General features: G+C 33.3%; 1 protein-coding gene across 1 annotated transcript in view; it reads right to left on the reverse strand.

Moving 5' to 3' along the window:
• Window positions 1–17,558, reverse strand: part of LOC126777619 (pikachurin) — a 197,907-nt gene that overhangs the window by 17,035 nt on the left and 163,314 nt on the right. Inside the window, exons 8-9 of the mRNA XM_050500702.1 lie at window positions 15,846–16,023; window positions 969–1,399 (exon numbers count right to left, since the gene is read on the reverse strand). Of these exons, the coding sequence (XP_050356659.1) occupies window positions 969–1,399; window positions 15,846–16,023 (609 nt within the window). The remainder of the gene's footprint in view (window positions 1–968; window positions 1,400–15,845; window positions 16,024–17,558) is intronic.

Raw genomic sequence — 17,558 nt, forward strand, 5'->3', positions numbered from 1 at the left:
GTACTAATTTAAAATCATGTTAGTTCAATACTAAAATAAATTAATGCGCTATATTTATTCAACGGATTAAAGAAATATATCAGAAGAAAAAAAATTAATTTAATTTGGAGAAAGAATTAGCCATAATTTATTCCTGTCTAATTATTTCTGTCTCGCTGGTCTAGTGGCTGTATGTGATGTAAGGACGCAGACCCGGAGGTCCTGGGTTCAATTACCAATGTCGGGCCAATAAAAAGTTATTGGTTTTTCCTGTCAGAAAATCTCGGTAGCAGTTCGGAGTCTGAAAGTTGGAAGTGTGTAAACTCCCGTGCCTCAGAAAGCACGAAAAGCCGTCGGTGCTGTGCCTGAACCTCTTTCCGGTCGGGTCGGATTGCCGTCCCGTCGGATTGTAAGAGTTAGGGAATAGAGAGTGCACCTGTGTGCTAATCTCTTTTGATATTGGCCGCCGTGGCCGAAATCGTTTTGAAGGAAATTATTATTATTTATAATAAAGCTTACAATAGAATCAATACTATTATGTTTTTTAATTTTCCATAAGTAACAATAATTTTACATTCAATGTCATAATATATTTATTTTAAAATAACAAAAATAAATGCATGAACTTTAAGGATGAAAGTACTTAATAAATGTAACCGAATTTTGCAAAATATTTAAATTAGCTCGTTAATAATGACGACAGATATAATCAAGGTAATTAATATTGGCTTTTAAAAGATCGTTGCTTTGATGAGATACATTAAGAAAATTATTATTCGTGTTTACTTTTACACTTATAATCTATTTTTTTTAATTCTTACTCGCTGAGGAAGTAATTTTGAAAGATAAAATAATCTTATACGGTTTTACCTATGATTTTTTTTTAGGGGTTAGTTAGTTAGTTAAACAATTATTTGTCTTTTTCTTTCGAATATCAATACAATAACGACAGAAAGAGAGAAATGTATTGTTATAAATGATGTACTTACCTTCAAATCTAAAGTGATTTCACACCTGTCCCCAGCATATCCCAATGGACATAGACAAATATGAGCGACACATCCACCTCCATGTTGACATTCGCAGTCATCGCCAACTGTCACCTTCCCTTCGTCACTTCTCAAATCATTATTAACATCATTAACAACACCAATGCTTTTATCATCGTCATTAAATAGCATTTTCTTAATGAAATATTTTTTATCATTCAATTGCGATTTGACGTCATTGTATTTGTATTCTATTGAGTTGTCCAGTTTATTGTGATCTTTCGCATCTCTCATTACTATATCGTTGTCTTCAAAGTGTACTATATCATTTATGTCGTAAATAACGTGGGACAAGTCGTTTGGTCTGTGTGGTATTTCACTGGTGACATCGTTGCTTGGTCTCCACGGTGCTAGTGTTGGGGCACATTCGGCTGTAAACAAAGAATAAATACGATATTATTTTAGTTTATATTTACAATACTCATTATCGATAAACTTAAACCTATAATATGAATGTTTTGAACATGCTTTTTCTAATTCTATTTCGATTTTTTTTATTATTGATACCACTAAAGATCATCAATTCTACCATACAAAAGAGTCGGTAGAAACACAGACAAGATAAATAAAATATATGAGAATAATATTAATAAATATATCAAATGTAAGTAAATATTACTCCATAAATAAAAGAGTAATTGGTAAATAACTCGAATATCGAATGATAGCATAGATATGAGCAAATATCCAGACAACATCAACATTACTTTGTGTAAATATGACTTCAATCATAAAAGTCGTTCAGACGTTATACGATCACTAACAGACGCTCAGAAAATATTTTCCAAACGTTTAATAATCAAAATACTAAATATCAATTAAATTTTAGAATAATTGAAGCCATTTTAATACATTTTTTCTATTAAAACCACACTCCCTAAAGGGGTAAAAGTAAGGAGTTGAAACTTAAACACTTGATAAAAATATACACTTAAAAGTATCAGTTAAGATGTAGTATTTTATGTGTTGCTTATTTATTAGCAGTTGTATATATGTTAAGTTTATGGCTGCAACATCTACCTAGATTATGATTCAAGAATCGCTCAGATTGTGTGGAAGAGGTTATTTAGAGATAAGTCCGAAAACAAACCATTTATTTTAGTCCTAAACATTTTCTGTATTATATGTTTGCGGTGTACAATAAAGTATATTAAATTAAATGTTTAGTTAGTATATATAATACATACTCTGTTTCGTATTCATTCACAAACGTGATAGAGACAGAAGATAGTAGACAGGGAACAAAAGCGCATTATATGAAATATTACGTATGCAGCGCGTCACAAATGATTTTGTATTCAGTAGTCGTCACGGAATTCCATTTTATCAATACTGGAAAACATTAAAATTGCGTCTCCTCGAGACTTCACGACTTCGGGAGGCTTAGTTTTACGTGCTGAAGCGGAATTTCGTGGGGGATCGGAATATTTTATTCTGAATCATGTTTTAGTTGTTTGGAATATGCTTAAATTATTTGAGAGAAATTTGACGTATGTTAATTCTTTATAAGTATTTTATAGTTATAATAATTTTATCTGACACACGTTACACTATTATAATACTAGCCAACCGTGCCGTCTTCGCACGGGTAGAATAAGGGATTTCATAAAATATTTCGACCGATTTCGGCCACGGCGGTCGATCTCAAGAAAAATAAACCACCTGTGACATATTGACATATTATAGTGTACAAGTGTGTGCGGAAATACAGGTGCACTCTTTATTCCCTCACTGTTAAAACCGGATTGGACGGCAATTCGGCACGACCGGAAAGAGTTCAGGCGCAGGACCAACGGCTTTAAGTGCTATACGAGGCACGGGAGTGTACACACTTCCGACTTCTAGACTCCGGGCTGCTATTGAGAATTTTTCGATAGAAAAATCCAATAACTTTTTTTTGGCTCGATTTAGGAATTAGCCACTAGACCAACGAGGCAGTATCCAATGTAATATATATTATAATTCCATTGGTTTACACACACCAGTAAAACTCCCAGTCGGCATGATATTTTTTTCCAACTTTCATTTTACCATTGTTATATGTACGCTTTACCCTAAACTTTAATAAATTATATTCGTATGAAAATTTGTTCGGTAATTTTGGAGTTTGCGGATGAACTTTTCTATAATATGTGCATGTATATAAAACAATTTATAAAAGAGAATAAGTTTTTGTTGTAATTACTGTAATAATATATAACTGAAAAAAATAGAAATATATATATACATAGAATTTATATCTGAAGATGCAGTGTATTGTTTAACTAGATACGTTTTGCTATATAAGCTTTTCATCCGTTGTAAATTTTGATCATTGACGTGACAAGCGTGAAATGAATATTCTTGTGTTACTTATTTAATATAAATAATATTATTTTGCTTTGTGCGAAAACTCAAAGCGGTTGAGCTTAGATTTATTATCTTTGTATTAATAACGACTTTTACGTGAAACACGATATTTTAAAGTATTCAAATCTTTTTATGTAATCGTATGATGATGTCATTTTGACTGTTCCGGCCTTGGCGGCCATTATCATTAGCCAACTGCGCAGGACATATAACAGTACACAAACGCAATCACATAATCCGATGGAAAATATAATCTGGCGCGAAAATGCAAACACTGCCAACTTCAAAACTGCAAATTTGTCTTTATAATATTAATCTCATACTCGCCAACGAAAGAAAATATTATGAAGAATCTTGCACGTGTCAGATAAAGTTCTGTCACATGTTTATCAACCAATGAATTAAATTACGAGGGTAGAAATAATAATGTAACAATTTATCGTCATCATTAATATCTCAGCAAGTGAATTTATTTTATGCTACAGGACATGGGTTACGTAATGGTAAGTGGCCACCAACGCCCATAGACATTGGCGATGTAAGAAATATTAACCATCGCCAATCTCCCACCAACCTTGGGAACTAAGATGTTATGTCCCTTGTACCTGTAGTTATACTGGCTCACTAACCCTTTAAACCGGAACGTAACAATAGCTTAGCATTGCTGTTTAGCACTAGATTTTGTGATGAGTTGGTGGCACCTACCGACACGGGATTGCACAAAGACGTACCCGAGTATATAATTAAAGTATGTGTTTGGGGATAGAGAAAAAATATTTGAAATAAAGATTATCTTCAGAGGTTTTCGTTTAACTACTAAAGAAGTCTCATTTATCACGTCAATACCTAATCTATCTATCTATTAGACGACGCTTGCTGTCTTCGAGAGAAAAATGCACGAACTTTTATACTTACAATGTCTCGGAAATATCGATTAAGTTCTGTTATTATTGTATTTTGAATCAATATTTAAAATAACATTTTTTATTTATTGTATAACGGGTTTTATCACTATGTCGTTGTTTTTCTGAAATAATGTAGATGTACTTTTATACTTTTTAAAAGCCTCAACGTAAAAGAAAACATCTGCCGGATATCCGTTTATTTATTGTAATCAAAAAAGTGCTCATTCTAATTAAAATATTTAATAAATTAAGGTAAAAAGCGAACATCTAAGCGACATAAAATTAGTATTCAACATTTTTAGACTAAAGTTTTGTAGTTGTCTTCATTTACTTTTCATATAACATTTCACATAGCTTCATCTATTACATGCATCGTCTCTCAGTTAAACTCATTTAATATCCTAAATCACGCCAATGTTTGGTTTTAATAATAATGCGTATGTAATAATAAGGTTTTATTTATTTATTTATTTTTTTTTTTGTAATAATAAGGTTTTATTTATTATTTATTCATAATATTTTTTTTTGTGGACAAAAAATCAAAACTATTTTTAAGTAAATTATACTAGATCAACTATCAAAGATAATTATTTTTTTATTAATTAATATAAATAAAGTGTCATGATTTGTATATTATAAATAAAAAAATGAATATAATTGTTTCTTAAAAATTTTAATCAGCTTTGAAATTTACAGAATATCAGGCTATTTTAATCACCTCTATGCCGGTGTAGTGAGGTCGATGGCACTGTACGGTGCCCCGATATGGGTGGACGCACTCACCGCACAAAACCGGGCCCTCCTGCGGTAGCCGCAGAAGGTCATAGCGGTGAGGGCGATCAGGGGATATCGTACGGTGTCCTGGACAGCGGCGACCCTCCTCACGGGCGACCCGCCCTGGGAACTCCAAGCGGAGGTGCTCGCGGAGGTGTACCGCTTTCGGGCCGAGGCGAGGGAACGCGGCGACCGTCCAGGGTCGGCGGAGGTCGGGCGGATCAGGGCTTTAGCTCAGCAGGTCCTGATCACCCGATGGGAGCAGGACCTGGGGTCCCCCAGGGCGGGCCTGGCGACAGTGTAGGCGGTAAGTCTCCACTTGAATCGCTGGGTCAAACACGCTCTCGTTCAGGCTGACGCACGTGTTTACCGGACATGGCTGTTTCGGTAAGTATCTGCACGAGATAGCGCGGCGGGAGGTGTCACCCTCCTGCCACGAGTGTGGTGCGCCATTCGACACGGCGCATCACACCCTGACGGAGTGTGCCGCGTGGGGGCCCCAAAGGCATTCCCTGGCGGCGGTTGTTGGAGGAGATCTCTCCTTGCCGAGCATCATCGACGCGATGCTCGGAAGCGAGGGGTGCTGGTCGGAGATGGTCTCCTTCTGCGATAGTGTGATGTCACAGAAGGAGACTGCAGAGCGGGCGCGGGAAAAAGATGCCGCTGCAAACCCAATCCGCCGGAAAAGACCGGGGAGAAGAAAAAGGCGCTATGCGCACATTCTCCCCCCGCCACAATAGGCGCCGTCGGGACTAGGGGTGGTTCACAGTACCCTGGAAACCCTCCCTAGAGAATGGAGGCCCGCATAGGCGGGCCAGCCGTCAGAGCGCCACGGTAGCACGAAAGCGATCCCGTGGCGCTCCTCGTTAAGACGGAAAGGGTACCGCTGATTTTTTAGTGGGTATCCCGATGTTCGGGGCGCACTCGGCGCTTTGGACACCGGCGAGTCCCACATACCCCCCCACTGTTCCCGTGAGGGAAACGCGTAATGCGTTTTTCCAGCGTTAAAAAAAAGGCTTTTTTAATCACTTAGTTAAGTGTTTTATTAGTAACGAGCTGTGGCCGCGGTTCCACCCGCGTATAACTAAAAGAAATCACTAAAAGCGGACTTATAATATTTCAGGAATAACAACATTTTTAGTTTTATTTTCGTGGGATATAAGTATTTTATTGGTTTTCGCCGCATCTAGATCTAGATAGGGCAACATACAATTTGCCATGAGAAAAACAGAATTCCCTTAAATCTATTCAGAAATATTTTAATGTCTGTCTCTGTGCTTTATTTATTATGACTGCAAACGATACCTTCATAAGAAATTGTATTCTTTTAAAACTGAAAGGAATGTAAATCTGTATTTAAAAAATAAGTACTTATGATTAAGTAACTTTATGGAACACGAGTAATGATACATTTAACAAAAAAATGAGAAAAAAAAATCTACAAAAATAATGGATTATTTTAGAACTAACTTGATTACCATAAAAAAAGTTATAGTGAGTCATCCTTAAATGATATACATATGATATCGTGGACTTTTTTATCTTTTAAGAAAAACAATTCTGGCATACGTGATTGTTGCTTAACTTTAACCGTTTAGGCAGCGCACGCAACGGAAGCTCTCAAAAAGAATACATTTTCCCCGTTTCTGCAACATTTTTTATTTCTTGGCTATGTTTAGCTCCTATTGGTTGTAGCTTGATGTTAAATATAGTAGCCAATAGGCTATTATATTTAACATCAAGCCAGCCCTTCAAGCAAGCTAGCCCTAATTGGAAGAAAAATACAGTCTTGTGGATAAGATTATTTTTATAAAAAAATAATTTTCACAAAAATGCAGATGTCCGTATCCACTTTGCTGTTATTGATATTGTATATATTCATAGATTATTTTATAGTTTTAGTTTTTAGTATTTTTGGTATTTGGAAAAAAAAGTTCTTTTACTTTAGTATCTTCGCTATTTTATTTTAGTCTGTTATGAAGGCGAGTTGATAATTTTATCATTGCTGTCGATTTGTATAATTACTCCGACGTATATAAACGCTTAATCATTTATCAATTAGTATATATGACATTTATTAATATTAAGAGTGACATACATATATACATTTCACATTAGAAATAAAAGTAAACGAATTATTACAGCCAATGTAACTGTGTCTGTCTGTTGTATAAAGCAAGCTTGGATCTCAAGGAAAGGATAAGTTACTATTTTACCTCCTCCTAGCACGCGGCCACGGGATAAAACTAGCATGTATAGATAGTCCTATGGGAAACTTAAAAACACCTAAGTTTAATCTCAGTAGTAACAAGTTAATCTCAAACAAGTGTTATCAAGCTGGCTCTTCGTCTTCCACGAAGCGAGCCGTTTGCTCGAAAGTTATTGCAGATAATATCGTCCCGCATTCATTACGTAATTATTTTTTGTTAAAATAAGGAGGGCGAAATTAATAAATTTTTATCACGTTATTATATTAGCAAGGACGTCGATACAAAAAACGTGTTTTGGAATGGAGATGAATTAAGGTGAAAACAAATTTAATATTCACTTTTCGAATTCACCTGCATGCATTTTTACATGGCTGACGAAGACAGAAGTGAAATGTTTTTAGGATTCACGTACTTTGTTCCACCATATTTTTTTGGATGTATGGAGTATTGTTCTAATCCTTTCATCATCCAGAGTGATATAAGCTACTTTTTTAACCTTTCTTCGTTGTTTCGGCAGTCGTGTGTTTAAACAAACGCTTATTCTTAACCAAGATTGAAATATAAAAAATACTAAACCAACAAAAAAAAGTTATCAATCGTGTCTCATAAGCTCAACAAAAAATTATGAAATTATAAATTTCTAGGCTAACTCACAATATATTTGCGTTTTTAGTAAGATTTGTTAATATATAACTTAGAAGTTTAGTATATCAATTACCCTGTATTCATGTTTTATAGCAAATAACTTAAAGCGACATATTATGAGCCGCAATGGACCAGTGTTGGAAACATCTTTGACAGCATATGTCGAAAGAAAATCTTCGACACGGGTAATAATCAACAGTAATAATTACTTTAATTTTATTTCGATATAAAAATCTCAGATAACATAATGGAATATTTGAAAAATATAAATAATATTGCGTAATGCACTCATTGATATAATATGCGTAACGTATGTACTTAATGATTAATGACATTCCTTATAAATGTGGTTTTGTGGTTAAAAACTGATTTCTCTTATTCCCTCATATGATTTGATATTTGCAAGAAAAAGACAGCATTATCTAACTAATAACAAATAAAACAAGATTTATAGTTAAAAACTTTGATGTTAGTTTAGCGTTCTATAAATTATGTGTTTGTTTTGAAACACGAAAAGATTTGCAAAGAAATGTAAAAGTTTTGGATATAAAGTTCCATTTCAAGCGAAAGTAAAAACTAGGTCGCAGTGTTTAAATGAGGGCGGATCAGCGTCCGAGACGAAGGCCGTTTGGGACCCTCTAAAACTGACGGATCCAGAAATTATCCGAAGATTCCAAGTTTTAGTTTTGGCCGACTGAAGATCGCTATTAGGGAATGCTTTAATTGTGAAGATCTAAAGGTTTTATCTATATTATAAAGATAAAAAGTTTGTAAAGGATTACTTCGAAATCGGATGATTCGAAAGTAATCATCCGATTTCTAAAATTCGAATGAATAAATATTTAGAATGAACCTTCAGGATGGACATAGGCATCTTTATTATCAATAAAAGAAAAGAGTCATCAAGTCAATTACAATATTTTCATTTTCAATGATTAAAACGTTTCTTTGTTATTAGATAAAATAAGTAACGTTACAACGGAGCAACTAATTAAAGATATTTCAGAAGTAATCACAGCCTAATATTATTTCTTTGCATGAAATGGGTACGCTCCAAAAAGGTTACAACCTATTAATTAAGGGGTTTCAAGGTCTAATCCTAATGAATTTCACCGTGTCAGCAGTCCACGCACGTAACTGTTAATGAGAATGAATGATGTAATATCTTGATAAATCTTTCATAGCATTTATTAAACTAAAAAAATAATTACGGTTTTTGTGTATAATATAAAGGAAAATAATACGACGTACATATGATCATATTTCTCTAAGGATCATAATAATATTACTAATAGGTTGTTAATAATAAATAAGAAGCTTTGTATTTTTTCTTTTATCCTTTTTGGACTATATTTTTATCTATACATATATAATAATAAAGTAATAGAAACCGTCTCTAGTCTCATCCGTACGTTAAATGAATCTATCAAAAAACGAATGTGGGCGATAACAAATAAAGTTGGCCGTTGGAATCGGCGAGTAGTAAAATAAATATTAGTATATATAATGACTAATAAAACCACTTTTATTACAATCAACAATTTATTCAAGGTTATCATCATCTCTGTTAGTTGCTATTTGAATATTTTCTGAGAAAAAAACGTATAGACGACATAACAATTAATTAGCAATTGCGTCTAGTGTAATGGCCCTGAAAGCGTTAATTCCCGTTTTAAGGAAATTACTATATACCCGGTCTATGTGGGGACTACAACCAAGGGGGACTGAACCTGTGACTTTTACATCGCTTAGCGGCCTTTATACCATTGCGCTTTTGACGTTTGATATCGCTATTTACATTGACGACTCGTCACAATATCGGACCGGCGGTCTTCGGTAAATTCCACACTTTAATTCCAAGAGACTGCCTTTTACATGTGAAGTTTCTAACAAATTTTTATCAACACAGCTACAGTAAAAAAAATCGATGTTTTTTTTTTGTCAACAATACTAGTTGTTGTGCTTATGACGTCATTTTGTATGCAATCGCAAAATGAATACCTTGTAATTCAAATTAAAAATTTGGGAACTAAGTTGTATTTATTTTACTCCAACTTTTATCATATTAGGTTCGTATTACGTAATTATAGGGTTTGTACATCATTGTCAAAACTGCTGATTACGTGGAGCAAGCGGAACGCATGAATGTAATGAATAGTTTTATTTTATAATACTATCACTTAGATTACATATTAGTAACGTACGTTAAAAGCATATAACTACAATTACTCATTATGATGCAGGTAAAGTAAACATATAGTATATTCATATGTTTCAATTATGGCGCGGCAGAACGTGGTTGTAAATCAAAGGGCCAGGGTACTCGTAAATAACGCGCAATCCTCTTGCGATATTAAAGCTTGTTAAGCACTTTGTACGGTCAGGTGAAAAAGTGTTTTTATTTCAAGCTTGGAAAATTTAGTATGTGATAATGTACAGGCAAGGTGGACCGACGATTTAAAAAAGGTGGCAGGTACGGAATGGATGCGGGCTGCCCAAGATCGGGATATTTGGCGTTCTAAGGGGGGGCTATTGTCCAGCTGTTGACGGCAAAAGGTTGAAAAAAAATGTAAAGGCTCTGTGTATACTGTCTGGAAGTTGAGAAGTAGTGTTTACACTTCCCCGAAAAAAAAAAACAGTCGGTACTACGCCTGCACGGAAAACGGAATAAATAAGGAGGATATCGTTATCATATTGTTGTTAAAAAATTCCTAATAGACATTTTTTTAATGCATACCGGAAATTTTTAGTTTTTGCATTCGTTACATTTCATGTTTTGCGTGAAATATACTTTTCGTATTAAATAAACCAACCATTTATCTTGTGAAGAGAAAAGTTTTCGAGTTTATTAAGTCATTTAATTATTTCTTATCTGTTCACTAAATTCGTTATAGAACTTAACACATGAGTAGTAAAAAGGTTGTTAGTGCAAATTATTAAATCAATAGAAACGTAGGCTTCTAAATGTAGATGCTATTTACTTTTAAAAAAATCTAATGATTATATTGAAATGTATGAAGACAAATCTGGCGCTTTTTCTTGACCAACAACATTCATTTTTAATTGAAAATAAAAATATATATATTATAAATTGCTATCAACAATCCGTAGAGTTATGTATATTACGTTACCCAATCAATTGACCTACAAACAGCTACTATTGCAATTTAAACAGCTTATAGGTCTAATATCCCATCGGAGGTATATGGGTCACCTAAAATGACATACCGTTTATAAACGCCCCGAATCAGTCATCGGCTTCCGTCTATTCTGTTGAAACCCATTTCAACGGGAAATTGGGATTTTCCGAGCGAAACTTGGATTTATTATGTTGAGTATAATAAATTGTTATTTTATTACGTATAAAATTTTTGAGGATACTATTTGGTTTGATAAATTACACAAATTTAAACGAAATACAAAAAATAATTTTAGTCCTTTATTAAAATAAAAGCATTACAATTACTTAGTGAAAGTAAAAACTGTAGTTCTTTTTGGTAATTTTTTTAATTGTTGACAGATGTCAATATAATAAAACTACCACCGTATTACCGCCGTTTTGGAATGTAGATTATATTGGGAAGTACTGGTTAGAAGCTTTGTAGTTTATTTTTTCACATAATTTGTACATATGTAACTTCAAGTGTGTTTCCAAAATGGTTATTCAAAATTAGCTGAAATTCCTAACATTTGTTGTGACAAAAAGTATAGGAAAAAAAATTAAGTTAAGGTATCGTGAAGAAGAAAAGTTTTGCCTTTAGAAACGTACTTTCATATAAATTTATTAATTTATCATGTAATTTATTAATGAAAACTTGGTACTAAAAATTTATCGCATTACCAGAAACTTGATTTACATGAAAATTAATTGAACGAGTAGTCTATCTAATAGTCATGATTATCGGTTAAGATTAATGCGTTCTTACCCATGGGCCATCGGCTAGCTAAATACGATAATTAAAATCAATCGGATTGTGCTTTTCGGAAGTTAATCCGTACTTTTTCAATAACAATGCAAGTTATTATTTTGAAGGTGCATTTTCATGACTTTTTAAACGTTCACTCAATATAAGATAAATACATTGTCGATACAAATGTAAAATATTTCCAAACAGAAATCCTAGCGCTCCGAAGCGACGATCAACGTCTGAAGCATCTTTTGATCCTGAATCGAGTATTGAATTTGATCTTATGCTGAGACGCCGCACTCCTCTCTGTTTGTATGACAAATGGAACGGTTTAAATCCAATCTCGAGTATTCAAACTCGAACAAAATACTCCTCAGAGACAGTTTAGAAACATATTAGTAAAAAGAAGAAAATAGGTTTTCGCCTTTATAAATAAACTAGCGCTTTATCGCAGTTTAGCTCGGATCATAATTCAGAATCGCTAAATACCAATTTTCATAGTTCTTTCTTCAAACATGAAGGATTTTCATACAAATGAAAAAAAAACAAAAGAAAATCTCTATTATCATGTCATAACTAACAATAATAATAATAATATAACAATATCCTGGGACATTTTTCACACACGGCCATCTGATCCCAAATTAAGCTTGTACAAAGCTTGTCCATGGAAACCAGACAACTGATATACTACATATACTACTTTTTGTTTGTAAATACATACTTATATAAATAATTACACCCAGACTCAGGACAAACAGACATGTTCATGCACACAAATGTCTGTCCTGGGTGGGAATCGAACCCATAACCTTCGGCGTGAAAAGGCTATCTACCAACCACGCCAACCGGCTCGTCTTTAGCAGTTAGATTTTCAAAAATTCTTCCTTAGTGCTAATCTACTGTGTAAAAGGAATCCGTATGTAAATTTTCATGATGCCCCAGGAGTATGGGATGTGCGTTGCTATGTCAATCAGTCAGTATATTATTATTTTTTCTATAATATATAGAAGAAAATTATATATTATAGAAAAAAAATGTTCTTATTCATATTTTCTGTATTTGTAATTGTAGAAGTTGTTGATGTAAATGTACGTAAAAATTTTTGGCATATTTTACCAACGAACTAAACTAAATATTTTATCAACGAACAATAGATGGCGCGCCAAAAAATTTAAAGACCTCTTCGAATAATTCAGTCTTAGTAGTAGGTATCGATAATAAAGTGTCTGTTTAATATTCGATCATTTTAATGCAGGATATGTTGAATTCGGAATTGCGAATCCGCGCGTAAAAACCATTAATTAATATATGTGTTTTAATTAGTAAAAAAGAGTAATTACAATGGTTTTTGCTGATTGATGAATCTATATTCCAAAATGGCGCTACAAATTAAATGTAATCTTGTAAAGTGACTAAGCAATGCTTGTAAGTTAAAAGCCTAGTTGAATAAAGTCTGTTTAGAATTAGTCTGTTTGGAAAAAGCTCTAAGCCTTCTCCTCAAAAGGGAGAGGAGGCCTTAGCCCAGCAGTGGGACATTAACAGGCTGTTACTGTACTGTACTGTTTAGAATTAGCTAATAGGCAGCATGTATTGCAATGACCTTTTACGTTTTTTTAAATAATTATTCAAAACAACTCACCCGCTGCTCTTTGTACCTTAATTGTGCGGTAGAACCTTTACTTAAGGGATATATAAAATAATATAATTGTTCTTACGATATTCTTTATTTATGTACTTAATTTATGTATTGTATGTATATGTTTATTTGTGTGTGTGAGTCAGCAAGCAAAATCAAATAACAAGGGGCCTAATGCTCGAGAAAGGTTACGACCGTCGGGGGCGAAACGTGCAGAGCAACTAGTGTCTTTTTTTACATATTCCATATATATTAATCATAAATAATAATAATTTAAATATAATGGATATTTTTTATTTCATGAAATTTAAATGATTTGTGATTTCGTAATGTTTTCGATTCGAATTCTTTCGCAATTCTCCTTAAAGTTATATTCATCTAAAATTATATATCTTATACAATAGAGAATAATTAAATAACTTCACAATATGTACATTCGAATTCTGTAAATGTTTTTGTGACAGTAAATTATTTTATTCCGAAAATAACACAACCGTAGTAAAATATTATCCTTAATCAACACAATAAGTGACACGTATATAATAATATAATTATTATTACTTTTATAGGAATATAAATTTTATTACAATAGCTATAAGAGCCACAATTGTGTAAATCGTAAGGAACATTCGAATCACGTTTGCTACGTTAGCAATAATAGAACGAAGAATTTCGGATCGATAGCAAATAACAAAGCAAGAAACATTTTATCTCGCTTGATGTTTCTTAAAATAATATTCACGACGGCGAGCTACTAACGCTTCGGAATGTACATTCTACAATCAGTAGATAATCTTTTTCTTAAAATATTCGTAACTGTTTATCCCTATGTCCACATGGGATATGTATGAAGAGGAGTTAGGTATCTATGTTCTTTTCTGCACGTCATGTGAGCAAAATCTCACGATGGTCGGTTGAGTAATTAAGACGTGAAATCGTAACAAAACAAAGTCACTTTCGCTTTTATAATATTACAAGTAAGGATAACACACTATCGTATCTATTTTCATTATTCTTTAGATTGTATCCGTCGAATTAGTATTGAAGTTAACATATCTTTTTAATTTAAATGTACAAAATAATTTACACAATTGGTAATTAACCCTAGCTAGGCACTAATAATATATACTTTACTATTTTTCTTTTAAAACTGTAATTTATGTACAAAAGTATTATAAAAATATTTATAAAATGCTTAGTAATAATATTTGTAAGCGTAAAGATATACAATAAATAAACTAATTCAGCAAATCAATTTTTATTTATAGAAAATATAACAAATGCTTTTACTTAATTAAACAAGTGAGACTCAGAAGAAATTATGATAAATACGTTTTATTTTCACACGAAATTGCGACTCGAAAAGTAAATAAATAAAAAGGTAAAAAGCCTCGACGCCATGTCAAAGAAGCAAAAGAAAGCGTGAAAAAAAACGTCAAAAGAAGACCTCTTTAAATAAGTTTTTAACTCAATTTTTAATTACACAGCTTTCATACTTATGATATTCCTCTTTAAACTTTGTTAACATCGAAACACATCATTAAGCCGCTTTGAAAATATAACATTATGTTAGGTGCGGTGTATTAACATAATTAAGATTTAAGTAAAATGTATTTGGTGGTAGTGCAAAAAAGTGATGCTATAACTTTTTTTTTTGGCAAAAGTATCTCAATTTAAGTCTTCGAATTCTGTTTTTCAAATTCGTTTATTAATTCCAATTAATTATTCTATTTTACTTTTGTTTGTAGATGAATTACTAAATGAATGTTTTAATAATAGGGTGTAGCTCCGGGCTTTTCCAGAAAAGATCTAACGGTTTTACTTATTTTTGTTTACGATAATTACGCTTAATTAACTGTAAAATTAATCGTTTCTAATGACCTTATCAAAAAAAGTTGAATGTTTGAAAAATCAAAAACAAATTAAATTGTTTTTTGTTTCAAAAAAATGATTTTAGTTTCAGTATTACGAGATTAATACTTTCTATCGAATTTTCTAGGAGAAAAATTCCGTCGAAGGATTTCTTTAAGGGCCCAAAAGGTTTAATAGAATCAAAGGGTCCCATGGGTATCTGAGGACGAACAAAAAGAATTTGTATTTCAGGACGTTTAAATATTTTCTTCGTACAGTAGATATCAATCAATACGTAAAAAACATCAAAGATTTGTTTAAATTATTTTAATATTTAACTAGAAAGAACAGTGCATTTTCAGATATCGTCTAGAAATTCCCGAGAGAAATCAACCGATACGGTTTATTTCATAACTTTATTTATATATACATACACAATGATTACTTGTCCATAGATAAATTGTTTACAATTAATAATTTAAATAATTTATTAATGTAATTTTAAACACGAAAATATTATAAAATAAATTACTTACAAACGTCCAGTGTAGAGACAGCGTCTTTAACGAGATGGTACGTGTCACCATTGATGCGTAGGAAGTCCACACATCCAAGCAATCCTTCGGACAGACCAAGCTTGCTTTGGAGTCCAGTTGTATTCCCAGCCCCACCAACCCAGACCGGTTCACGGAAGGTCATACGAGAGAAAAGTCCCTGGAACAAATAAGCAAAGTTACAGGGTCTTTAATGCTTTGAAATTGTAATACATTTACATATAACAATATTAGTTAGTAAGCCGAGATGGCCTAGTGGTTAGAACGCGTGAATCTTAACCGATGACCGTGGGTTCAAATCCGGGCAAGTACCACTGAATTTTCATGTGCTTAATCTGTGTTCATAAATCATATCGTGCTTGATGGTGAAGGAAAACATCGTGAGGAAACCTGCTTATGTCTAATTTGACTGAAATTCTGCCACATGTTTATTCTACCAACCCGTTTTGGAGCAGAGTTGTGGAATAAGCTCCAAACCTTCTCCTCGAAAGAGAGAGGAGGCCTTAGGCTCAGCAGTGGACGTTACCAGGCTGTTACTGTATATTAGTAAAATTGTAAAAGCAAGTACTAATTGATATAATAAATATAAATGTTAAATATATAAATATAGGAACATTATTATAACTTATTGCGTAGTCATCAAAGTGAAATATATTTATAAATAATTTAGGTACAAATATACCTAATTCGATTTTTGATACGCTGATCAAAGTTGGATTTACTAATCTGATTAAATATTAAACGCTTATTGGTTACATATTGCGTCATCGGTTGTAGTCGACCAATAACCATTCAAATTAAAGCCAATTTAGTTAATCTGACCCTGATCAGTGTTTTAGAAAATTAACGTCATTTGTGTAATATTCGACATTAGTCTTACATGTTCAATGATTATGTCATGTAAACAGCAGTTTATTATAGTTTTAAAAGTTTGTGAAAAAACTTACAATAGTAACAAGTAAATACAACAATTAAAAACTAGTATAGGACCTTGATAAGTGCTCGCTGTTTTTTGACAGAATAAATGCTTTATTTATAATAAAAGTTAAATATGTATATTTATTGAAAGTATTGTCCATCATTTGCGACTACTTTCTTCCATCTTTTTGGCGGTATATGAATTCTATGTTCACCTCAGTACTTTGTAAGGTGATGGAACGGATTCTAAACAACCAACTGATCCATTACCTAGAAGATCACTGTCTAATTAATGATCGTCAGTACGGGTTTCGACCAAAACGGTCAGGTGATCTTCTAGCGTACGTAACACACCTCTGGGGTGAAGCTATCGACAAGCATGGAGAATCGTTGGCTGTCAGCCTCGATATCTCCAAGGCTTTCGACAGGGTCTGGCACAGAAGTCTTCTCTCCAAGCTACCGGCATATGGTCTGCCTGCTCAGCTATGCACCTGGATTGCCAGCTTCCTACACAAGCGTAGCCTTCGTGTTTTAGTAGATGGTTGCGCTTCACAATTCTATGTAGTGAATGCTGGCGTCCCCCAGGGATCTGTGCTATCTCCCACACTTTTTCTTTTGCATATCAATGATATGCTCTCTCTTGGGAACATACATTGCTATGCAGATGATAGTACAGTGCATGGTGGATACCACGGACGCGTAGTGGCTGGGCGGGCGGAAACTGAGGAGAGGCGGGAGAATCTTGTCATTGAAATCGATAGGACATTAGAGCTCATC

This window comes from Nymphalis io, chromosome 23 (genome assembly GCF_905147045.1).
Source record: "Nymphalis io chromosome 23, ilAglIoxx1.1, whole genome shotgun sequence".
NCBI classification, from domain to species: domain Eukaryota; kingdom Metazoa; phylum Arthropoda; class Insecta; order Lepidoptera; family Nymphalidae; genus Nymphalis; species Nymphalis io.